This window comes from Apodemus sylvaticus, chromosome 8 (genome assembly GCF_947179515.1).
Source record: "Apodemus sylvaticus chromosome 8, mApoSyl1.1, whole genome shotgun sequence".
In the NCBI taxonomy this organism is placed as follows: Eukaryota; Metazoa; Chordata; class Mammalia; order Rodentia; family Muridae; genus Apodemus; species Apodemus sylvaticus.
The window spans coordinates 87,371,274-87,396,632 of NC_067479.1; the positions used below are offsets into that span (position 1 = coordinate 87,371,274).

The 25,359-nt window shown below is 42.4% G+C and overlaps 1 protein-coding gene across 1 annotated transcript in view; it reads right to left on the reverse strand.

The window, feature by feature from the left end:
- Positions 1-25,359, reverse strand: part of Kcnma1 (potassium calcium-activated channel subfamily M alpha 1) — a 692,507-nt gene that overhangs the window by 80,369 nt on the left and 586,779 nt on the right. The window contains exon 19 of the mRNA XM_052189881.1: positions 5,267-5,360. Within this exon, the coding sequence (XP_052045841.1) occupies positions 5,267-5,360 (94 nt within the window). The remainder of the gene's footprint in view (positions 1-5,266; positions 5,361-25,359) is intronic.

Genomic DNA, 25,359 nt, shown 5'->3' on the forward strand with positions numbered 1-25,359 from the left:
TCATTTCACCTAATGATCAGTCAGTGCCCAAGAGGATAATGTGCTCCTTCACATCATATTCCCTTCCCTCTCAGGAAACTGAGATCTAATGCTTCCTGGGTCTCATGACATGAAGTGCTCCTCAAACTGCCCAATACCTCTGTTTTGGGCATTATCAATTTTCTGTGCTAGCCTGGGTGAGAGCTATCTCTACATATATATTGTCTATTTGACACATACCACATGGAAATCCTCATGTCTGTGCTTCTTTGCCTTGTTCCAATCTCAGGACTGATATTAGAAATGTCATGTGATCGTCTTAGGAATGCCATCTAATTTGGGCCTGATATAGAGTTCAACAGCAAACTCTGAGTTCCTTGATACCCAGAAAACTCTAGCAGAGGGTAAGGTTTGGGTAGGATCCTTTTTACACATCTTTGTATTTATGGTCACAGAAAGGCCCTGATGGGGGACTACAAGGACACCCTTATAAAATTACCAATGATTTTCCCACACATAACTTAGGGAGCCACTTCCTCAAAAACCTGCAAGGGCTTCCTGTTACCTATAACAGACAAGATTCTCCACAACTGGGAGACCAGAACATACACACATTTTCAATTCCTGTGATATTACTCTATGGATCCACCACTGTAGCCATATTAGGTCATGTACAGTGGTCTGAGCACCATCACTTTTTCCTTCGTTTTTCTGATGATGTAAGCTTCCTGAGATGTGATAGATGTCGCCTCTCTATGTCCCAGCTTCTTCATCTGCCATATGAAAGAACTATACTTGCTCACAGAGCTACAATTAACAATGAGTTTACATGCACAGTACTCTGAAAATTATGCCCAGGCAGCCATGAACCAGAGGAGGCAGTAACATCAGCAGAGAATCTCCTATAAGTGATGGCAAACTAGACCTCCTCCATCTTTCACAAATAAACCTTGGCCATTCTGAGGGACAGCAGTACTTCCATGTTCACAGACACTCTATCCCTTCTTACTTGATTATGTGACTTGCCTGTCTTGTTTTAAAGACTAGACTCCCTTCTACCCTACCACTACTTCCCACAACACTTTAAACACAGTAGGCCCTCATGGAACATTTGTGCGATGAGAATTAATCTGGGAGATGAACAGTCACCTGAGGCACACAGCCTTTCCAGAATTCCATTTGTGAACACATGTGAGAGCCCAGGTATGGATTATCATCATCTAAGAGATCCAGAAAACACAACTCCTTATATATGGCTGTGGACAAATTGAAGGAGATTCAGCTACAGATTCTCTCTCTCTCTCTCTCTCTCTCTCTCTCTCTCTCTCTCTCTCTCTCTTTCTCTTTGTGTGTGTGTGTGTGTGTGTGTGTGTTTGGGGCAGGAGGGGTAGGTTCAGCTACACATTGGTCTGTTTTAACTGTTCATCACAGGACAGGTTGGCTTGCTTTCCTAACTTTCTAGACAGCTTTCATGAAATCAGGTCTGTGAGACTTCAAGTTAAAAACCTTTGACTGACCTCCTTCAGGTCAGTTAATTTAGAGACAAAATTCTTGCCCTCCAGGGATTTACAAAGAAGCAATCCGACAGGGGAGAAGAATAAGACAACAGGTTTGGTGATATGGTTAAAAACTAGAAGTTCTTTCTGTAACACTCAGTTAAGAAACCAGCAAAGAAGGGATGACAGACAGAGCAAGGGACTCAGGGACCACTGCGGCTCACTTCTCAGTGGGTACAGCGCCAAAGGTTGTCTGTCATTGTATGTCCATCCTTACTGTCATTGACTCTGGATGTATGTGAGGGTTGTTTCTGTGAGACTGACTAAAATATCTACTACCTCCATATCCAGATACACACACACACACACACACACATGCATGCACACATACAAACAAGACTATTAATGTAATGATCATACAGAGAATGAAGTATCACTAAAATACCAGGATGAGCCTGACAAAACCAGAACAAACAGGGACACAGGACCATTAGTAGAGTCCCCACATTTCCTGCCAGCAGATGATTTGGAGAAAGGCGTCACTCTGGAGGCTCTTTTATTTGTAGAAGCCAAGGGTGGTAAATTATAGACCATCTCAGGCCATTCTGGGCTCTCTAAAGCTGTCCATATCACCACCCATAGGCTACTAAAACTTGTCCACACTCAGAATGATTGATTCTGCTCAAAAGTAAGGCATGGAATCATGCTGGAAAGCCCACTCCAAACAAGTCATTAGCTTCTTTATGGATTTGGGGATGGGGAGGAGCTGTTATAAGGAATAGGACCTTGAAGTCCCATCTCCTGAAGAGTAGAAAAGGGGCATTTGAAGATGTAGGAGAAAATAGGAAAGAAGATCTAGGTATGAATCAGCAAAAGAGATCTGAAAGAAAAAGATTTGGAAGTTTTATTAACAGTGCGCTATACATTCAAAGGTCAACCAGAAGGCCCTTTGGTTCGGTCCTTCATTGTTAGGCTGGACATGAAGGAAAATGGAGAAGACTCAACATAGACCCTGCCTCTGACATTAGATAAAGAATGTTAACCACCTGAGGGGATAAAATTCAAGGACAAAGAGGAGCGTCAACCACTTGTGTGGATGGTGCTCTTCGGCTAAGCTACCACGATGGAGCATTGTAGACAGGTGAGATAACACATCGGCTGACAGCAGGTAACTTTAGTGGGATCAGCTGCCCATAGGCACCAACATGAGAAGCCTGAGTTCTATAGCTTGGCAAGTTTTGGCTCACCACCTGACCCCCATTTAGCTATTCTGATGTACTGGGAAGCAGACAGCTCTGGCCTGGGTTGACTGTCTCCCTCAGCCCCTCTCCGGCAGGCAATGAAAGCAAGATCCACTTTGAAAATTCTCCCCCATCATGCAATCTGACATGGGCATGCTTTTCAAAAACCCACAGCCAATCTGTTGATCATTACTTATTTACAAAGGCCTTCAGGCAGAAAGTCCTGTAAAAACCATACTTGATACGGTATACACTAGCTTTCTCTGCTTATGGAAAAGAGTCCCCCCAAGGCTACCTCCAACCATCACTTTCTATTGCACATAAAATGTAGCACGTAACACTAAAGTATTTAATATATATGGTATAATATATCTACAGAAAAAGCATTTGTGTAGAAGTATGTTACCCTGGATTTGGTAATTTGATGTTTTGCTGAAGGCTACAACTTTAAAAAGCCTCCACCTCTTACAGGAGACCTGTCATCTTGGTACCCAAGAGCCAACAGAATAAAGAAGTACCCTTAAGCAGCAAAACTTTGACACAGCTTTGAAGCATATGAAAACAGTGTAACTCCTCAGAATTATTATTACTCCAGATCAAAGCGGCGAGTCATACTTTACATAGCAAACAGGGACAGGGAATTTGGCTCCCAAGGTTTCACATTTTTCAGATTCCTCTTTATTTATTTATTTGCTTCTCTAAATTTAGGCAAAAGAAAGCACTTGGGCTTTTCTCTCCTTAAAATGGAGAAAACTATTAGCATTAGATAAGCCGATTACCTAAAGGTGAGTAAATAGGACTTGTATGCTAGGCTGACAACTGGTATCATAAAACCCAGTGACTTGGCAGTTGGTGCCTTTTATTTCTTCTCGTAAACTGTAAACACGCATGTAAATCAGTAGAGCCCTAGCAAGGCCGCACAGAAGAGGCACGGAACTCTGAAGCCCTTTTCACAGGAGTGGAGAATTGCATGAGTGAAAGAAGAGAGAGACGGGGCCAGGAGGACCCATGTCCTCAAGACAAGTCCCCATCTATGTCCCAGGCAGGCGGACACAGAGGAGGCAAGATTGCAGACAAGTGGGAATTAGAAACAATCAATACTGCATTCCAGTAATCACAGGAAGAGGGGTCCATGGCCAGGCAAGAGGCAAATAATGTCAGGGAGGCAAATATTTCAGGAAGAGGGACTGTTTAGGATGAGTAGTACAGTGCTGAAATCTCAGTCGCTCTCTCTCTCTCTCTCTCCCTCACACACACACACACACACACACACACACACATACACACACACACACACACATACTCACACAGAGACCAGAGGACAACTTTTCTTTTCTTTTCTTTTGAGACAGCCTCTCACTGAGTTAGAACTAAGCAAGTAGTCTAGGATAACTGGGCTACAAGCCTCATGAATCCACCAGTCTCCCTCTCTTCAGTTTTAGAATTACCCATGAGCCTCTGTACCTGGCTTCTCCCCAGCACCCGTGGATTGTGGCTATCAAACTCATGACTTTATGTTTGTAAGGCAAATACTTTTACCCTTTGGACTATCTTCACAGGCCCTGAAATCTTTCTTGTCATTTAGTGTTGGAGAATTAAGATGTCTGTGAAAACAAATAGTAGGATTGGGAGACAATCAAAGAAACAAAGGCAACACAAGATGAATTTGTTCAAACAGGAACTTGCAGAGTTGTACTGAAATTCGGTTGCATTTGCTATTTCTTAGATGATTTCATAGTTTAGAAATGGGAGGAAGAGGAAGGGAAGGAGAGATAGATTGAGAAAGAGAGGAAGGATGGAAAGAAGGGAGGGAGGGAAGGGAAGGAGGGAGGAAGGGAGGGAAGAAGGAAGGAAGGGAAGGAGGGAGGGAGGAAGGAAGGAAGGAAGGAAGGAAGGAAGGAAGGAAGGAAGGAAGGAAGGAAGGAGAAAAGAAGCAAACCAGTTCCATAATTAATATTGCTTTTAGCCTGAGTGGAGGAACTGGATTGCTTCTGAACTTTGCTTTGGCAAGCCCACAGATTATTAGACTTTTTTTTTTCTCAGTCAAAATCAATTAACAGAAATTTGATTTCCATCGACAGGATAAAAGGAAGGTAATCTTCAGGTTCATTTTTTATTGTGATGATACATCTCACATATGGCCTTAAGTACAGAAACCAGTCCTCAGAGGGACTTCAGCAGAAAGAGTCTTGCCGCAGGCAAACTAACCACAGAGTCCCTCTGATTGGCTCCCAGCGTCATTAGTGCCACTGCTGTTTAGTAACTACACACAGACAGGACATGGTGACAGCTAAGACTTTAAAGCCTATGTATTTTTCAAACAGCTTTTCAAACTGTTTTTCGTGACAGAATTTTTTCAGCTCTATCATTAACTGCTGACAAGCTGACAGAATAACTACTCCAGCCTTTAAGAAACCTTCTAACGATCTCGCTCCCCTCCCCCCATGGAGCTGACTGGGGAGGGAAGTCTGGGCCTGGGCTTGGGCAGGTGGGGAAGCCAGGGAAGGAGGTGGGAGGTGACCCTGCTGGGGTTGAGGGGGATCTGCTTACCTCATCAGCTTCGGGGAGGTGTTGGGTGAATTCCTCATGCCCCCATTACGTTGTTTTTTTTTTGGTGACAGTGTTGGCGGCTGCTCATCTTCAACTGCAAATACAGGCAGCGTGTGAGATTATGAACAGTTTGAGGGCAGACTGTGAAACACAGGCAAGATATCAAAGGACACACATTCAAGGCTCAGTCACTCACTAGAGAGGCAGGGCTGTCTTTAGATGCCCCCTTGACAAAGACTGGATGCGTTAGAGAGATCAGCTGAGAGGAGGTTGAAGCAAGATTGCTTTATGCACCAACCCTTGAGCATGCACTGTGGACAATACATAAATGCCCTGGCATATTAAGAAAGGTGAGAAATAGTGATTTATTTTACATACACAAACACACACACACACACACACACACACACACACGCAAAAAAAAAAATCCCACTTCATTATTCTTGAGTTAATTTTGGTTAAGAGTTAATGCTTTGCTTGGGTGAACAATCGAAATGAATTTTCTTGGAACCAAAATCAGAAATAGAGTTGTATTTGAGGTAGCAGATTAATTGCCAGCCTGCTGCCTTTCCAGATGAACCATCTTAACTGGCTCCTGATTGATCCTTGTGTCTACCACAAGAGCCTTGAGGAGAGGCAGATTCCAGGCCTTGGCTGCCCATGGTTCACAGCAGGCTGGGAACAGTGCATATAAGCTCAAGAGTCCCCAGCCCAGCTCAGCTCTCCTGTAGCTGTGCCAGGGAAGGTACTTGGTGCTGGTGAAGAACATTGGCATGGAGGAAGACGTGGTCACTGAATGATGCTCCTTAATGATATGGCAGGTGGGGACAGAGGGTAGCAGAGAGGAGCCAGAAACCGTAGACTGCTTTCCAAACGTCTAAACCACGCAGACCACTAAGCAAGGTGAAGCTTCACTCACAGACAATACAGAGCAATGCACTCTGCTGATTTTGTCCAAAAATACCCACTAATAAGCACTGGAGATAGATTAGCCTGCACCGTGCTTGGTATGTAAAGAGAGGTGCTGGATAAATAGCAGACATTTTGTGCCGCCCAGCCTGTCATCCAGGGGCCCTTGCCACAAAATTCTAGTCCTGCTCTCCCCATCCCCACACAGTCCAGGCTAAAGCTGTGGAGTCCAGAAGGAGATCTAGGATCCTCGGGTTCTTTAGAGTTGATTGTCATACAAACTAGGAGGAAACAGCCCTGAAACTCAGAATGCATGGAAGTTACCTTAAAGCTAAGAAGAGAAATATTAGTAGCGACAACATCAAAAGAAGCTTGGTATATGTTAATATGTATGAGCCTTAGATGGGGGTAAGGGGTGGATAGACCAGCTCAGCTGCTTGCTATTGCCCAGAAGACCATAACAGAACATGCATCCTACAGTACTTCCCTGAAAACCCTAAATAAACATAGGCAGTTAGGACACACGGCACCAAAGGTATTCGAACAATCTAACCGTACTCCGAATTGTCTTCAGAATCTCCCACTTCTCATGAATAGCTGTTCTACTGTCAATTTGGGGTTACCTCATTCTGACTGACCCAAGGCAAAATGTCAAGGTGAGAGTATCTATCACCGGATGGAATCAAGGGCAAAAAGGACCTGCGAAGGCGCACAACCCCATTCTCTCTCCCACCTGCTCCCTCCTACACTCCCACCCCCACCGCCCACCCTAGGCACCGCTCAGGCTGAGACCCTATCAGTCACTTAGTGCTTCAGGCTGGCACTATGTGGCTGGGAGGATATCACATCTTATCAGAAATGGGGATCCACAGCAAATCACACTGAGACTAAACAGCACTTAAAAGATTAAAGGAAATAAATACAAGCCACATAAATGGTATTGAAAAAAAAATCACTTAGAGTTGATATGCATCTCTCAGCCAGCAAACAGGCACTCTGGGGTTGACCTGAATTCATCTTCCTTTCAGAGGACCGAGGGTAAGCATCCAAAGCAATTGGAGGCAGGATAAAGTGTGAGTGTGTGTGTGTGCATGCTCACACGCATGCCTGGGTATACATTTGCATTTTTCTGGCTTAGGCTGCAGAAGGAGGTCTCATGTTGATTATTCCCATAATACAAGGCTATCTTTTAGTGTGTGTGTTGCGGGGGTACCATTCCACTGCAACAGCGTGACCTGGATGGTTGCTAGCACACCATTTCAATAAATTTTGACCTGAGTTCATGAGTATGTTTATTGGGAGGTACAAACTGTACTTTTTCTTTCATAAGCTCACAATGCAACCCCCCAAAAGGTCTTTCATGGAGCCTAGTTGACAATGGCTGGGTTTACCTGAGACCACTGCATGTTACCATGGCTGTGGCAAATTGTGGAAAGAGTCCCTCTCTATTGGCCACTTGCACCGGCTGTTCTGCTTCTGGCTTCTTTGCTTGACGTTTCTTTCCCCATTAGCTCCAGGTTTCTAATAAAGCACCCTCTGTGGGTAAGCACACATTTCCCTTTTACCCAGCCACTGCTGTTGGCTGGCATGGCTCTTCAGATGTGAGATCTGCAAGTTAATATGTGTTAGCCAGCTCTGGGGAGACACCTCGTTGTGGAAAGAGTCTAATGCCTGTTTCGATGCAAGGAGACTATTTATTTTCATTGTGACTCTGAGAGATCATCCGTCATAATCATAGCACTTTTAGACTGGGATTTGTTCACTTCAATGGAACCATGTTCAAAGCTTTACTTGGAGCCTGGAAATCTACTCCCTGAAGAGCTGGGGTGGAAAATGTCCTCGGCTTAAATATACGAACGCTGTGTAAGAGAGCGCTGTGTGGAGAGCATTGCACATGGCTTAGGTTGCACAAGAGGATCAAGGATAAGTTCTCCTTACTCAGAGGGACATAAAATATATTTAATTATTATCCTCTCTCTGGGTTCTGCCAATTTCTGCAAATTTACAGAAAGCTGTTCTAAGAAAAGTAGCCTATCTCTCAGATACCATTCTAACTTCATGGCTTCTATGACTACATGAGAAATGAAAATGGAATTAAAAGAAAGACTTAAGTTTACTTGCTTTCACGAAAGACAGACGTGTTCAGAGAGACACTGCCTTGGGAGAATGAAGAGTTGTAGGATTGTATTTAACCTGCTTTCTGGCTAATTGCAACCTACCTTTCTAGCATTTTCCCGGGCCTCCACACAGAGCAAGCTGAATGAAGACACACCCCTTTAAAGAAACCTGACTCTTTAAACTTTAAAACACAAACAAGTTGGGGAATCTAATGTGGAATTTTTATAGGAGCCAAACTCTCCCTAGTCTTCTAGCCCTCATAAAATTCAAGGGCTTGTTTTTGCACATCCCTAAGTATAACACTTAATGTTCTGTTGGTTCTGTTGTAACTTCCCAGCGCTCTCTTGTCTAATAGGCCCCAAATCTAACAGTTTTACAGTTTGGGGAGAAGAGTCAGCGTTAGGAAAATGTCAGGCAGGTCTAATGAGGCTTCAGATCCCCTGGTTTGTGCTGGAGTTTAATTTAAACTTACAATGATGTTTTAACATGTTTGCGTATTCTTGACTAAAGAGGATTCATTATTTCAGTGACATAACCTCCAGACAATGCTCTGGGAATTGATTTAAGATGTGGTGGTAATTCCAACAGCCTTAATGCGGAGCGGAACATCTGTAACAACATTTCGCCCCCCTTCCCATCAGCATTCTGTTTTTAAGCAAGAGCAAAGCAACATCTTCCAGAAACGCTGGCCAGGGGCCCGGCCTTACTTCAAAATGATCAGATATTTTACAAGATTTTTTTTTTCTTAAGAAATACCCGCCTTTGTCTTTCTCTCCAGACTACAAGCATTATGCCAGAGACCACTGATGCTTCTTGTAAGGATCCTTGAAGTGGAATGGGTAATGACTATGACTTTCAGTTTGCCCAAGTAGCCTGATACTTACATGGAATGAATCCACCAGTCCCCTCTAGCTTCCCTCTCCCGGGTTTTCCTCAAGATATTAAGGAGGGCTGGATGGGGGTGGGGTGGGGGATGAAGCTCTGAGATTAAAGGTGAGTTTGTTGGCTGGAGTTAAAAAAATAGCTCAAAGCAAATAAACTCAGAAAAGTAATAAAAGGTAACAACTCATAAACATGAGTAGAACAGCTATCTCCATTACGTTATTAATGACCACATCTGGAGTAACCCACATCTGCACACACTTAGCAGATCATTAGTAATGTCATATTCACACTGGAGTCACTCAGAATAAATGGCATGCATACTGGCATTGAACAAAAAGGCATCAAACTGAAGGGGCTTCCTACTGAAGCCAGGGCGCAAGCTGCTAGTTGGAGAATGGGCTTGTTTTCATGATCATCCATTGTTTTTGTTGTTGTTGTTGTTGTTGTTTTTTTTAATGGCTTTTCTGTTTCAAATTTTGTGGCCCAAAGAAGTTAAATGCATGCTGAAAGCCGCAGTAGTCCTCTCTCTTCTGCAACTGAGCTTAGTGTGTTACGGTGAAATGTTGAGGGGTACCAGGCAATTATTAAACATTGGGCTAAAGCCCAGCACTCCTTCACCTGGCTTGGGCACATGTCCAGCATTGGGAGTTGCATTCTTGGGCACAAATGGGTCTTTGTGATAGCGTGCTCTAGCTTCAGCCTTGGCTGCCGAACAATAAGGAGAGAAGAAAATTGAAATTAATCCCGAATGAAGTTTTTCATTACAAAAGTTACCAACTGGTTTGTACCATTAAATACCACCATCATTTTGAGTTAGAATGAGAGTTTCTCCCTGGTGGTTGAATGGCAGGTTCTCTTCTCCCTCCCCATTGACCACCTAAAATACTTTCTGAAAGGGTGACATCTAAAACTTAAGAAGACTTTCCTTTGTGTAGAAATTTCCAAAAATATAGAGAGTTGCTCTTCTCCCCTACAACACACACACATACACACACACACACACACACACACACACCAAAACTAGTATCTTAGCAGGATCAGGGGTCTTTCTTATCTTATTATCTTCTGGGAAGTGCTGGAGAAAGTCCTGCTCAATACTGCTCATGTTTTATGTCTTTATCCCTCAGTATTAAACTATGGATTCTCATCCCAGACTGTAGGCCCGATCAGCTATCTTCGTTTTGCTATCATGCTCAACTTGGTCTAAATCTAAATACCATGCATAGGACGCTCAGAAAGGGGAGTATGGCTGGAAGGTTCAGGGTAGAGCTCAGAGGTAGAGTGCTTGCTTAGCATGAGTGATGGCCTGCGTTCTATCTCCAGCATCACGAGAAAGCAGGAGATTGTGATATGCCGTGTTTCTCTGGGCCATCTGTACCATCAGTGCCATCAGAGAGACACAAGTACTTTCTAGAGGGTTCCTGTTTGGTATACAACGGCTCTCTGGCAAACATGGAGGGCAAACAGTAAAAGCACAATTGCTGTTGTTGTCCAGGTCAATAACAGCTTCCTTTCCTCTCCTCCAAGACAAACCACGGAAGCCCCAGTGATACTGTCATTCTGCCGTGAAGTCACTGTGGACAAAAGCTCCTTGGCTGACTGAATTCCCTGAGAAATGTAAAAGCCTGCTCTCCACCAAGGAGTCTAGACTAACTAACACTCTGGGTCTATATAATGTGGATACCAGGGGAAAATGGATCCTAAATGACAGAAGGATGCTCACTCCCTGGCAGCCTGTCATATATACACGGGCCTGGTAACAGGAAGTGGCTGTATCCTTAAGAAGTGACTGAAAAGCAATGATAACAAATCCCAGACAGATAACATGTCGAATAGGGTGGATACCATACCTGTCCATGCTATTACCCAACTGTTGATGCAGGATGAAGCCTGAGCTAGGAATTTCCATGAGCCCATCAAGGAGACTGGGCACTAAGCATGGTTAAGACAAAGGGCAGGGGACTTAGAGAAGTCATCCTTAGGATGAGGATTTCTGATCTGACAATCAGGGGACACAGTATCCAAGAACAAGTACCTCTACTAAGATCAATCAAGGAAAGTGGTTGTGAAAGATCACGGCAAGATATTAATATACAAAAAAGAACAAGATGAAGGATGTTACCCCACCACCATACTGGCTCAAACATACAGAACTCCCAAAAATTGAACAGTCACGTCTTCCTGTACATTAGCCAGCTGGGCAATCTCACAACCTGTAGCTGAAAAAAACAGGAAACAGATTTATTTGGAAAACTCAGAGGGTGTAGGTTATTAAAGGAATATGTCATTATATAAAATGAAAATGGGCGGCTATATTCTACTAACGGGCACAGGGAAAACCCGCCCCATGGAGAGCTGGTAGGGCAGAGAGGGGAGGGTTTGTTGGTGATTTTCCATTTCTGGTTTTTGTAGTGTTAATAGAAGAATAGGAAGGGAGACTTTAAGGAACAATAGGTTATGTAGAAGTTAATCACAGGGTGTATTTCTGGCTCTATTCACTGCCTAGGAAACCTGAATTGTGTATGTTTGAGTCCATCAATATAGAGTAATGAAGGAATTCAGCTCCTACATGAGAGAGGGAGAAAAAAAAATACTACATGAATATGTTAACAGGATCCATGTGACCTTCACTGTAATTCCTTTCTATAAATAGGAATAAAGGCTCCTCAGACTGTGTACCCCCCCATGGTACCCACAAATTCCATCCAATTGGATCTCTCAAACAAGAGTCGCTTGCATCACAGTAGGGGAGTCGTGTGCCTCAGACAGCACTGCATCTAGAATCTCAGGTCATATATCTTCCCTGAACTCTGACCCTGCCTTATTTGCCCATCACTCTGCCCTCCGGTCAGAGATCTAGTTGCTTTTGGCCCTTTTCCCTCTTCTTCTTCTTTTTTTATTTATTTTTTATTTTTTATTTTTATTTTATTATTTTTATTATTATTATTATTATTTGTCTTAGAGCAGGCTTCTCCATTGTCTCCAGGACAAAGGAGGCTCAGGAGAAAATTCTGGGTGTTAGCCTCTCAGCAAAAAGACCCAGATGTGAACAACAGAATTGGGGGAGGAAGCACACAAGTGAAATGAGAAAGGGATTCTGGTGGAGTCTAGAGAGGGCCACGGGAGCAAGAAGACCACTTGGAATTCATTTGAACTAAACTAGGGCAGGACTTGAACAGGGCTCAAAAAATAATCAGCTCAACCCTAATCGCCATCTCCTCCCCTCTCAGCACCTTCATCCTCAAGTCATCCAAATGGGAAGGCCTGCAGGCCAAAGGCAGAATTGATGGTTTGTTTGTAGTCCTACTGTGTGATGGTTGTGTTTGGTAGGTCATTTAGAGCACGGATGAAGTCTTCTCAGCTCCTGGCACCAGCAGCTGCCTTCTTCTCATAACTTTCATATCTGATATTGACAAACAGTGGCCTCCCACGTGCTTCCGTATAGCCCACAATGGTTAAATGATTGGTGAAAGCTAATAAGGTTAGTACCTCCTAAAACATTAAAACGGTGTTAGCTAGGCATGGGAGGGTATGTAATCTTAGCACCTCAAAGGCTGAGGCAGGAGGATCAGGGTTTGGGGCCCACCTGGATTCTATTGAGAGTACCAAGGACAAAACAAGACAAAATTCCACTTTTAGTTTGTATAAATAAAATTACATGTGACCAGAGCCACCATCATGTATTTCCCTGTTGTCCCCGGCTTCTCTCCTTCTATAACAATGTTGAATAACTTCATAACTTCAATAGAGACCACATAGCCTACAAAGCTCAAGATACTAACCAGCTGACCTTTGGCAGAAAAACTGTACTAATGCTGTCAGCAGGCTCCTCTGCACATCTGTCCATCTTCTGACCTTTCTAAAGGACACAATACTTTCCCACTTGCCCAAATAGGCAAGCAATGCAATAAGGGTCAGAGTCTTATTAAAGCATACAGTCTGAGGACTTGAGAACAGATAGGGGTCATTTTGTGATGCTACTGTCCCTATGACCCAACCTGCTATGGGCCCAGCTGGTCCCTTCAAGCTTTGAGGACTTGAGTCAGGTGAGTTCCACCTTTTTCAATCAAGGGACCTTAAATTCATCTACCAGGTACTCTGAGAGTCAAGGCAAAAGCCCATCCTCTGTAAGTAATTCCTCTAAGCTGTCAGTATGTGCTGCCGGTCCACGCTGCAAGAAGAGTCCGTACAAGACAACAGATTAACCATTAGAGTAGATATGTTGAAAATATACAGCTTCAACCTTTCCCCGGCTAGCTCAGAGCGATATACAGATGATTATTTCAACCGTCAGCTGCCGCATAGATTTAAAGCCCCGCATAGTAACTCCTGGATTCGTCTGCCCCTTGTCAAACTGGCATAGCATTAGTTGTTGGATACATGGTGTGGCAGTTTCACTGCGAATCCAGAATGATCCAGACGGCTGCTGTCTCTTTGTTAACAGGAAGCCAAACTGATGAGTTTGTAATGTGTTTCTTATCAAAGATGGTTTCAGAGAAGAAAATGCACCCCATCAGTTCGGCAAGTATTTCATAGAGGCCAGATTATGGGCTTTAATCAGAGCACTGACGTTATTTTCTTGAAGAAAGAGACAACCTAGCATCCATCCCATTAAAATCATCTCATGCCAATGAATTATGTATTTATGAATTTATAATTATCTTTGATTCTTTCCTTCCTGCTGCATCCTTAATAAAACCATCAGCTGGGGCTTACAGAGTGATGACGTGTAATATATGGGCATATTTATTTATTTATTCATTTATTTACTTACTTATTTTAAGGTTTGTGCTGATGCATTTGAGCCTTGTGTCTAAAACAATGAGTGTAAATGACAGGTTTGCAATTCTCAGCTCATACATTTAACAAAGACACAAAGAAATGTAATGGAATGTGGGGTACCTGAAGACAGACTTCCTTCTAATCTATCTTATTATTTTGTAGGTTTCATTTATATTGTCATGAGGAAAATCCCTGTTAAGGTGCCAGACACTGCTCTTCGCACACTGAAAGGACCCACATGGGTCACTGAGGCTCCTGGCTTACTGCTGGCCATTCTCTTTCCCTCCCTGTTAGATTCCTTGGCTAAGCACTGGCATTAAACCTTGTTCACTGGGTCATCCTTTAAAAAGATGAGACTTTCTTCATTATGATCTTTCCTCTATTTTTTTTTTTATTAAAGGTATTAGATGATATTCTTGACTCCCGAGATTCCAGATATGCTCTTAAAACTAGCTGCACCCTCTCCCTACCCTGGCCCCTCCTCATTTCTCAAGGGCACTCGAGTTGCTGTTTCCACCACCCAACAGAATGGTATGAGGTAAATATAACCAGTGGGTTATTTCTTTGGATCACTTCACGCTGTGTGCGTGAGATTGCTAAGGACAGCCTTTGCAACACAGGCTTCCTCCTGGGTTTACAAATTGTCAGATATCCAAAGGAGTGGGGAAGGGATCGGACTGCCTAGGAACCTGAGTCTTGCCACCTGCCCAGGGTGAGAAACAGAAAAGCGAGATGATGTCATGCCTCTTGCAGACACCAGTGCAACCCCATGTCAACCGCTTCCAGTTACTGCAAGGCTGGTTTACAATTTCATTTTGGGTTGCAAGTTCCTATTAGCTCGTATGCTTTCACTGATATCTCACCTTCTTTCTGTTTTTTTTTTTTTTCTTCTCCCTCTAAACAGCTTCACACTAATGTGACTAGCAGATGCCAATCATACTTTTATTTCCGTTTTCACTTTGCTGTTTCTGTTTTTGAAAATTAGTGCTTGGGGCGCTAATTCTGCCTTCTGAAGACTAGCCCTGAATCCAACTGTGTTTATATAGAGCTGTTTTCTAAACCATGTATTTATTATACAAATAAAGATCATTAATATTATCATTCTCAGCTCATCCATAAACACCATATCTGCTACAGAGTCCATTGTGTCAAGAGCCCCTACAATCCTAATATGTATTCCAGATGGTTAACACGATATTTCTCTGAAACTCTGATAAAAGCAAAATGCATGGATTTTTTAGTGCAATCCAGGTACCCAGTGAAAAATGTCCTGACAGAGCCCTTTAGAAATATGGGATGTTTTTAACCTTGGGAGGCAAGGAACAGTTGGGATTGTGATTTTACACTAAACACAACATTTAGTATGGTATGTTTCTTAAGGACATAGTCACCTTCTAAAGACACTGCTGAATGATCAGATCATAATCCATCTCTACTATAATTTATTGCCAGGATACGTCCTGTGCAGTAGTTTAAAAATGTGTAGTGGGCTCCTTCTTGCTCAGCACACTGTGAAAAGAAGTTGTGCTGTGTAGATCCTTGGGCTTAAAGGGTTCCAGAGGTGCTCTGGTCTCATCATTTTGGGGTTCAAGACTACATTAAAATCAAAGCCAGAAGCAGAGCCTGGGTTCTACACACTGAATTCAGATCATTAGCCAACAGAACCCTACTCATCAAGGAGAACTATACAATAGGGGATCTTAGAAGTACTTCTCTTGCCTGAGTGACACTTCAGTGTGTGTGTGTGTGTGTGTGTGTGTGTGTGTGTGTACAAGCCAGAAGCCAACATTAACTGTCTTTTTCAATCTCTTTCCCCTTAATCTTTGAATTTCAGGGATACAGCTAGACTAAGCTGACTGGCAGGTCTTAGGGGCCTTTTCGCCTCTGCTGTTGCAATGCTGGAATTACAGGTACAGAGCAGCACACCAGATTTCTGAGGCAGGTTCTGGGGAGCGAACTTCTGCTGTCATGCTTGCATGACAAGAACCCTACTTAATGGAGCCATCTCCATGGTATTCTGAGCCTTTTCGGGGTTCTGGTGTCAGAATAGTTACTGGGCATTTTAAGATCTATGGTCTTCCTTACTAGAGATCTGAGAGAACAGATGCTCTGTGAAGCAGAGATCACAAGATAATAGCATGACAAACAAAAGAAGTAATTGCTTAGTCCCATCCTGCTAATCCAGGGAATTTTGTAGAGGGACAATTTTTTTTTTCAGCCAGAAATTTACCCACAAAACCATAGATTTCTAACTACATTTAAAAATCTTGCAGGAAACCAGGTATTCATTCTACAAAACTCTTTTGTCTCCTAGGATGTGGGTTCTACAACTAGACAAGTCCCCCACTGCTGTGCACTGTACCCCACGGCACGAGGCAGGCCGTCCTCACTGGCATTTCTTTAAGAATAACATCCCCAAGATAGGGAAAATTCTTAAGGCATGATCTGTCTCCAATTATCAGCTGGTACTTTGTGGCAAGAAGGGTAGGAGCTATGTATCAGGACTGGTAGGCACGCTACTGGGTCTAAACCGATGCATTCGGAAGCTTACAAATCTACAATTGGTTTTCCTATGCAATGTGAACAATCCAAGTACCTAGGTGCCAGTGATATTCTGAGAATAGATGGAAACTGTGCAAAGTGCATTGACTAGTCCCCTTGTGAAACTCTGGGTAAACTTTCTCCACCACTGTTTCCTTGGCTTGAAGAATAATTTGGAAGTCTGCTATGGGATCCTCCACACGCATGTCTGTTGTCCTTCAGTGTCTCAGTGCTCTATTTAAATGGGCGCCTACTCTCTTTCTGCCTCCCATAGGCAACTGATCCTTTGTCCAACTGGGAGAATGGGTTGGGTGTCCTGTATCACCCCCTTCCTTTGCATTATTCAACAATTGCCCTTGGACCTTATTTGCGTGGCCCCAGTGAATTGTTCAGGCCAAGTAATTAGGTTTGCTAAGTGTCATAAAACAAAGCAAGCCAGAAAACTTTTCAATGGGCTCAATTGGAGGAGGCTGTGGCAAATGAAACTCAGATGGAAAGAAACATGGAGAAACCCCACTGTTCCCTCTAAATTACAGGAAATTTGTGCTGTCTGACTGTGAGGGGCTCTTTTTCCTGGATTTCTGGTGGGAGGCCGTGGGGTGATAGACATACATTGGCAGGGCAGGCAAGTATTGGGATGGGGGAGGTGATACCTCCTTCCCAATGTATTAGTCTACTGAACCTTCAAAAAACAGGCTACCCTCTCCCTTCCCATAAAACGTTCCTAGATGAAGTAGACTGTCTTTCTTTAAGACTTTCTTAACTCTTCTCATATTACTCCCTGTCATCTCCTTGTTTAGTTCTGTTATTAACTTGTTTCCTGTCCTAACGTGTCCTGCTCCCCAGCTAGACTTTGAAGTCCCTCTAATGTCCTTACACACATCTCACACATCGATGACTCTCCCACAGGCTTGAGCCCCTGGTGAGGTTCACTAGTAAATTGATCCTAGTGGCTAGAGCTAGCTTGGCAGAGCAAAGGAGCAGGGTCTCATGGTCAGGAGCCCTGGCTTCTTGATCCAAGGCCTAGATCTCATGTGTGGCATCAGCCAGACACTTCCCATCCTAGGAGATTGGAGTTCAGGAAATGTAAGACGTTCTCAGCTCTGCTTAGTGATGATTTGAGCCTGAACACTGTCTCCTATTCTGTGGGAAATATCATTGGAGCCACCATGGACCAAAGGCCACATAACTAGCCAGCCACAAAATAGCTCTCCATTACTTCCTACCAGACCCAACCTAGAAAGTGTACAAAGAGAAAAACAAAAACTGCTGTGCCAGGGACAATCTGATTTGCTTTGGTGATTAAAGTCCTGGCTTCCAAGGAAATAAACCAGGGAAATTTGTAGAATACCGATGTTTGAGTCTCATGCCTGTCTATTCAACCAAAACCTTGGGAACACTGGGCCAAGGATGAAGTTCAAGTATAGAATAATTGTCTAGCAAATACAAGTTCCTAGGTTCAATTCCCAACATTCCCTAAATACATACATGCATGCATGAATGAATGAATGAAGTAATAAATAAATACAGGACTAAATAAGTAAATGAAGTAATAATTAAACAAAACCTCAGGACTTTGCTTTTACTTGTACTTTCCTTTTACATCTCCAAAAGAGACATCCAATAAGAGAGAATGACAAGTTTAGCTTGATAAAGAAGACCGATTTACCCCCAAATATGTAATACACAAGTTATATAAAGCTAGTTATACAAAAGAGTTATATGATAATGTCATATCAGAGCTCAATATATACCCCAGAAAGTCAGTGCTACGCAGTGGAAAATTAAAGTAAGTTTAGAGACAAGAATGAAATGGGAAGACATACTAGCCTGGGCTTCTGTGTGCCCAAAGGTCATGGTCCTCTGCAGATACACACAGTTCATGGGAATAACGTAGAAAGGGGCAATAATAAAGTGTGGAGAGGGCAGGCAGGTGGAAGCAACAACTTGAGTAAAGCCAACACAAGGAAAATGCTAATGTAAGGACTCTGAGAAAATCATTGTGAATAGCAACCAGGGTACCTGTGCACAGAGCTAAAGGAATATGGATAGATAGGTACTATAGACCTGACATCCCAAATGACAGACCTTGGGTAATATCTGAGCAAGTCAGATCGTCTTCAACTTTCTTTCCCTTTTATTCTAGTGGATGGGAAATAATCACATTGGAGAAAATAATGAAAACCTGCTTAGGTCAGCCTACTTTCCTTCAGGCTGCTTCAAAATGACCCTATGAAGACATAATTAGAAGTGTGTGCAACCTAATGCAGGGTTTGATTCTGCCACGGACACTTTTTATCCCAAGCAGGGGAAGTAATGGCAAGATAAAGTTATTGAACCTCTTGGAGAAGGGTTCTGTGGGTTATAGGAAGCTGATGCCTTACAGAGTGATCAGCCTAACCTTGACTCTGAGCTGGTTATTTCCTGTCCTCAGCTTCCAGTCGGTCCTGGCAACTGGGCAGAGATCTGGAAGGGAGGACAGCAGGGACCAACTTTTACAAAAAAACTAATGACAATTGTTTTCCTCTAAAGTCACTGTCAACAAAACCAGCTCTTGGAAGCAGAGTCCTAGACAGGGAACTGCCTCCCCAGCCTTCAGCTGTGTGGTTTGGTTGGATCAATAACACTTTGTCCTGGGCCCTTTGATAACCACAGAGGCAAGGCAAAGGCAAAGAGTGAGCAGCACTGGCCAGTGCCCGCCAGCTGTACCTGAAAATTTAAAAAGCCCAAAACAGAAATGTCCTAATGGAATCTCAAAGCTAATGATTTAACATTATTCACTTATGACACAAGTATGTCTTCCAGGTTTCTAATAGGTAGACTACTAGAGAAATAGGTAAATCATCCTCTCTAGGATATATTTGACTGTTCCGTTTCTACAACCTCAATAAAATGCCTGTCTCCTAAATAGGGCAGGATTTATCACGTGTTGTACTTTTTTTTTTTAAAAAAAGATGTATCTGAGGTTTAAACAAAAAAATTTGAAAATAAGCTATACATATGGATAAAAGAAATGAACAGTTGTTGCCTATAGGTATGTTTTTAAAAATTATATATCTAATATTTATTTTGATGGTCATATTTGGCTCATTGATAATGCCCAGGTTAAAAAATGAATCAACTTTCCTAAGAATAATTTTACTGAAATCTAAAACAAGACATAAAAATAAACCCTTATCCCACTTGTCAGGATTTAGTTTTGGCCACAGAGAGAAAAGCAACACCCTTTGGTGAACACGGATTCTAAACTGGTAATTCTCTGTGAGAGAGCATCCAGTTAGAATTACTTTTCAGTGGAATATTAATCCAGTCCATTTATTAACTTTATAAACACACCCTCCGTATCCTGATGTGTATTGTGGGAATTGACCTGGATAACCAATAGATTAAAGACATTGCCATCCCACACAGCAACCGGGGGATGCTGGAGGGGAGGCGATTGGAGGCTGAATCTGCTTTCTGGGTCTTTGTCTTTTGAAATATAGTGAATGTTTATTTAGCTGGAACTTTCACCAAGTGAGCATTAGGCTGGGCAAATTGGATTTAAAAGAAATATTGCCAGTTGAGAGGTGTTGTTTTAATGGAGGTATATCTCTTGCAAAAAGAGTTTCAGATATCCATCTTAGAGAAATAAAGGAGAATCAAGAGAAAGAGAAAAGGCAGGAAATGAGGCAGGAGGATCGGCATTTAGACGCCATCTGGGAGGGACTGTTTCATTTATAGGGTTGCGGCGCCACCTTCTGGTCACCTCACATTTCAAGCCCCCCTGATTTGAGGCCATCTATCTCACAATCTAAGTGTAAATGTGCATCTGTACAGCTGTATTTCTCCAGCGCTGTTATACGTAAGAATTATATTGCTCATCAGCCTATTTCTAACACAGTTGTTGAAGTTTAATAATCTTCTATTACTTGAAGTATAGGTTACATAAAATCCTAGCATGCTAATTGTTGACAAACCAATGCTAATACACAAAGCACAGTAACTCACCCAGTAAATACCCAAATGCATCAACAGAGAGTTCCTTTTCATTCTAACAGTGCGCTATTAATAAAACAACTGATCATTTAACATGAGACTCACAGTCATGCATTTCAATATGTCAAGGAATCAGGGTCAAGGCATTCCCCTTATTAACTGAGCCTCTTCCTTTATTTACAATTGAGAAAGAACATTGCCCCTCATTTTTGGAGAACAGGTACCTCGGCCACAATGCCATTTGGGAAACATGTTGATATAGCAGAGTCTAAGTTATAAATACCTTATAGGTATTTATGTAAATACCTTCCATCTATAAGATGTTATATTGTTTTACATGGCAATGAGGAAGTTGTGGAGGATATATGTCACTGATACTGTGAGCAGAGAAACACTACCTGTCATTTTTTTCTGGGGATGGGGTGGGGAAGATCACACAGACTTGATAGCAAAGGAACACAATAAAGAGAAGAAGCCGGGATGTGATAGTGTGTCTGATTATATCTGCAAAGGAAACTGTGAAATAAATTAACACCAAGTACCCATGAGATGCGGATGGTAGCCCCATGGCCAGCAGTCGCTGTGCATCAGGGAAGGCTTCTGTTCAGTAATAAGAGAACTAAAGTGCAGGCAGGCTGTGAATCTGGTGGTGATAACTAATGGCTGTGCCACTTAAGACTCCGATGAGATCTCTAGCAGGGGGGTGGGGTGGGAACGGAATAACAAAAGACTCTAAAGGACAGGAGAATGCAACGGGGTTTGTATTTTCACTCAGAAAAAAAAAATAAACCCCAAATGGGATCAAAGGGCCCCAGGAAATGAAAAATGACAATTTCTCTGTCGCCCCTGATCTGACCTCGAGCCAAACTATCACATGATAACAGTCTGGGGGCTTTAGGGGATGGTAGAACTGTTCTTCAGGTGCTGGAGAAAGCAGAAGAATGCCATGACCCATTCAGCCGAGGGAAGCATACTCTAATTTCAAAAAGTTATTGAGATTTAATCTCTAACAACTACAAAAATAGTTCAGGCAACAACCAAAAGGGTGGTTCTAAACACTCAGAAGCAATTGTGTCTGTGTAAAAAAAAAAAATCACTTCATATCCTCTCCACAATCTGAGTAAGGCACTTGGATCAAGAGAATCAAGTGTCGGGGGACCTGACTTGAGCACATAGTCCTTCCCACCGGCTATACGGGAATTCAGCCAGGAAGGTCATAAACATGGGCAAATGTTGACATTTGTCTACCATATGGCCTGGCAATACAGAGTTACCATGGGAGTTCCCAGAAGGCATGGAAGAGTGGAAAAGGTGGGTGCCTAGGGGTTCTAGAGGGGTCCTGAGCTCTCAAGATTTAAGCTTTGAGTTGACTCTACTTAGCCAGTGGGATAAGCCAGTAGAGTTAAGGCAACTAGCTATAGCTGGAGCAAGTCTTTCCTTAGGAGAAAAGTGGTGAATACAAACCAATGAGGAATATTTGGTAGATAAAATCAGTGTGTTTGTATTAGGAAACTGACGTCTGGATTTGAAAGACCTCAACATGACATCATCCTGGAAGTAGTGAAATCTTGCCTTTCCAATATTACTTCTCTACCCACAAAGACTCAGGCAACCCAATGACAAACACGGAAGGGAAGACAGCAGCGTCTTCAGATCAACCCCAGAGTCCAAACACTACATGACTGTCAAAAGAGAGAATCAGAGATGTGTTCCCGTCACAAGAAGCAGAGATCAGTTCTAGAATGATCTAAGAGTTGTCCCACAGCCTAAGAAAACCAGCTCTTCAGGTACAAATACATTCTTCACGGCAATATAGGAAAACATGAAGAAACTTATGCTCAATGAACTATAAAAGCACATTCTTGACACTTTCCATGTCCCTCCCAAAGTGTCTGCTGAATTCCTACTATGTTCTCGGATACTGTGTGCTGTATGACCAGAGTTCAAGGACCATTTGTTTCTATAAAACTCATGAAAGCTACCCTACGATGGGTTGCTCTGGGCTTTTGCTGGCTTTCAGGAAAGACTCACCAATTCTGACTTGAGGTTTGGGTACAGCCAGACAAGAGAGCTTGCCAGAGTTAGCAATACTTGAAAACTGAACCATGAAAGCAACATCAGCAAAAGTTTCCCTGACGGAGTTAGATGGTAAGCATTTTAGTGTTCAGTAGCCAAATTTCTGTTGGAACTACTCCATTTTGCTGCAAACCTCAAATATAGCCAGAGATGGTAGGTGAATGAATGAGCTGCAATGAAGTTGAAGTTCACTCAGGAAAGCAGGTGAAGGGCCAGATTTGGCCTTCGGGCCTCAGTTTACTGATAGGTAAGTTTTAATTACCTTGAAGAGGCTAGGGGAAGAATAAGTCATAGGGAAATATCATACCAATGTATATCAGAAGAACCACTTTGGAAGTAACCTAGAGAAAATGTATGTACAAGTATAAGTACAGAAGCCCATTGAGACCACACTATGGAATCTCCATGCCACATTGATCAGTGAAAGCTCAAGATCTTCCTAATGTGACAAGTTACTGGTTGTCAGTAAAGCCATCAAAAAGAAAATTTAATAGCTGGGCCTGGTGATTCAGACCTATAATCTCAGTACCCTCAAGACCAATACAGGGGGATTTCTAAGAGTACAAGGCCAATCTGAGCTACATGATGAGTTTTAGGACCCCAAAGAACCCAAAAGCTCATCATCTTCTCCCTCTTTAAAATGAGATGGCAACAATTATAAGTTTGTACTTTAAAATAATATTACTAGGGGATGGGTATTTAATTCAGGGATAGAGTATTTGCCCAGCATAAGTTAGGTCCTGGGTTCAATTTCAAGTATGGCACACTTAATACATTAATAAATATTGTATTATACTATACTATCCAGTTCAGTAGTAGTCTAGGATAAGAAAGACCATTTGGAGGGAAATACTGGTAGATAAAGCAAGAAAGACTGAGCCTTAATGTTGTTAGCTCTCATTACCCCCTAACAATGGTGACAGTATATGAAATAAGGCCCAAAGGCCAAGTCAGCTATTGCTAGAATAGATAAGAGAGCAAGACAGTATGTAGATTTATAGTTTCAGAATGTGCACAGATATCTACTCAGCTAATAATCCTGTCTTTATGCCAGGTCTACTCAAAGGGAACAGTGTAAGGCACAGGTAAAGGCACTAATATCCCTACCAAGAAACTTGACAAGAGGAAGAGATAGCCAGAGCAAACGAGAGGGTGGTGGTGGCAAGAAACCCCTATACCAATTGTTATCACAATTGCACAGAGGCAAAGAAACACCATGAAAATGAACTCTCAGAATCTGAAAGCTAAGACCTGCCCTGCCCTGTCTGTCCCCCTCTAGTTTCCTCTCTGATCTTCCAAGAACATATTGAATTTACTGATTTTTCCATCTTGGAAGTAGAAAAGCCACAGAGACAGGGCTCCAGTATGACCAGGAAGGAGGAGACCCAGAGTCACATTTTTCTGAACATTCAAGTACCTAAACATCCCCTGCCAGTATCCTAGCGGTAGGGCTAGCCAGGGAGCTTATCAGGCACACATCTTCCAGTCTAGAAAAGACTTTTTGCCTGAATATGTGTGCCCTTGTTTTATACTTCTCAAACTTCCACAAATTATGTTGTTGAATGAACACTGGGAGGAAACATGATAAGGCACAGTTAACATGGCTGGGGAGGCCCTTTGGGACACTTGGTGGCAGTCATTCACTATGTAGAGGCTGTGTGGTACAACTATTGATAACCCTCAGGTCACTGGGACTTAGATAAGCACATGATAGAGGTGGACTTCCTCTGTCCAGTCTTCCTCAAGGCAGGGTAAAAAGAGGTGAGACTTTTGAATGAGCTCATCACAAAGTACAGATATCTGGACATTCTCAGTCTCTGCGCCCAGCCAGTGGCTAAGGACTCAGAAGTTAAAAGCAACATCAAGATAGTACAATCATTTAGTACTCAAATAATTCCATTCTTTTTTTTTTTTTTCCTTAGTGGGTTTGTTAGAATGTTGGTAGGCAGACGTTCCAGCATTTTGGAAAGATTTATACCAGCAAGAGTTGAAATTTAAAAAAACAAAAACAAAAACTTCTGAGTTCTACTAAGTGAGAAAAATAGAGAATGGGAGTTTCGGGATGTTAGGCATCACATCTTTTGGTTCTTTTATTTTACACAAATATGACAAAGATTTCTGGGCATTCAAGATGGAAAGCAACTTCCTAGGGAGTCTGTAGCTGCCTTTTACAGTTTTTATAAGCTTATTTCTGTTGAGATTATGATTCCTTGATCTGGAAATTAAGTGAATTGATTCTATTTTAATTTTATAGCCTGCCATGCTAAGCTTTTCAACTCTCAGCGCCCATCCATGGGCTGCCTCTGCTGTAATTGATTGGTCCTTTCAAAAGGCTAGCTGGACAAGACTCCATCATGTGAAAAAGAAATGCATTAGCTTAGTCAAAGTGCCTACTTATCATTATTCCCATCCATACCATGAAGGATGATGTGCTTTCGATCTAAGTATCTAGTCACTCACTATGTGATTTTGGTCAAGTTCATCTTTTCATGTGTTAATGAATGATGATAATAACAATAAGAGACCATAATACTCAGCATGTGCAAGGCATTCATGTAACAAAGGAAGAGAGAAAAAGAGAAATAGAGACAAAGCGAGAGAGAGAATGGGTTTGTGCATGCTCTACACCTAGGTATTGCCTTGCAGTCCCAGAGATAAGTCCTATTATTAACTTCATCATACTGATGGAGAAAGATAAGGAAGAAAGTCATTCTGGAAATTATTTAGAGACCCTGGGCAGAAATAGATGATGTCTATTCTGAAGCTGCCCAGATGAAATATCATTGTCTTGAGAAGTATCATGT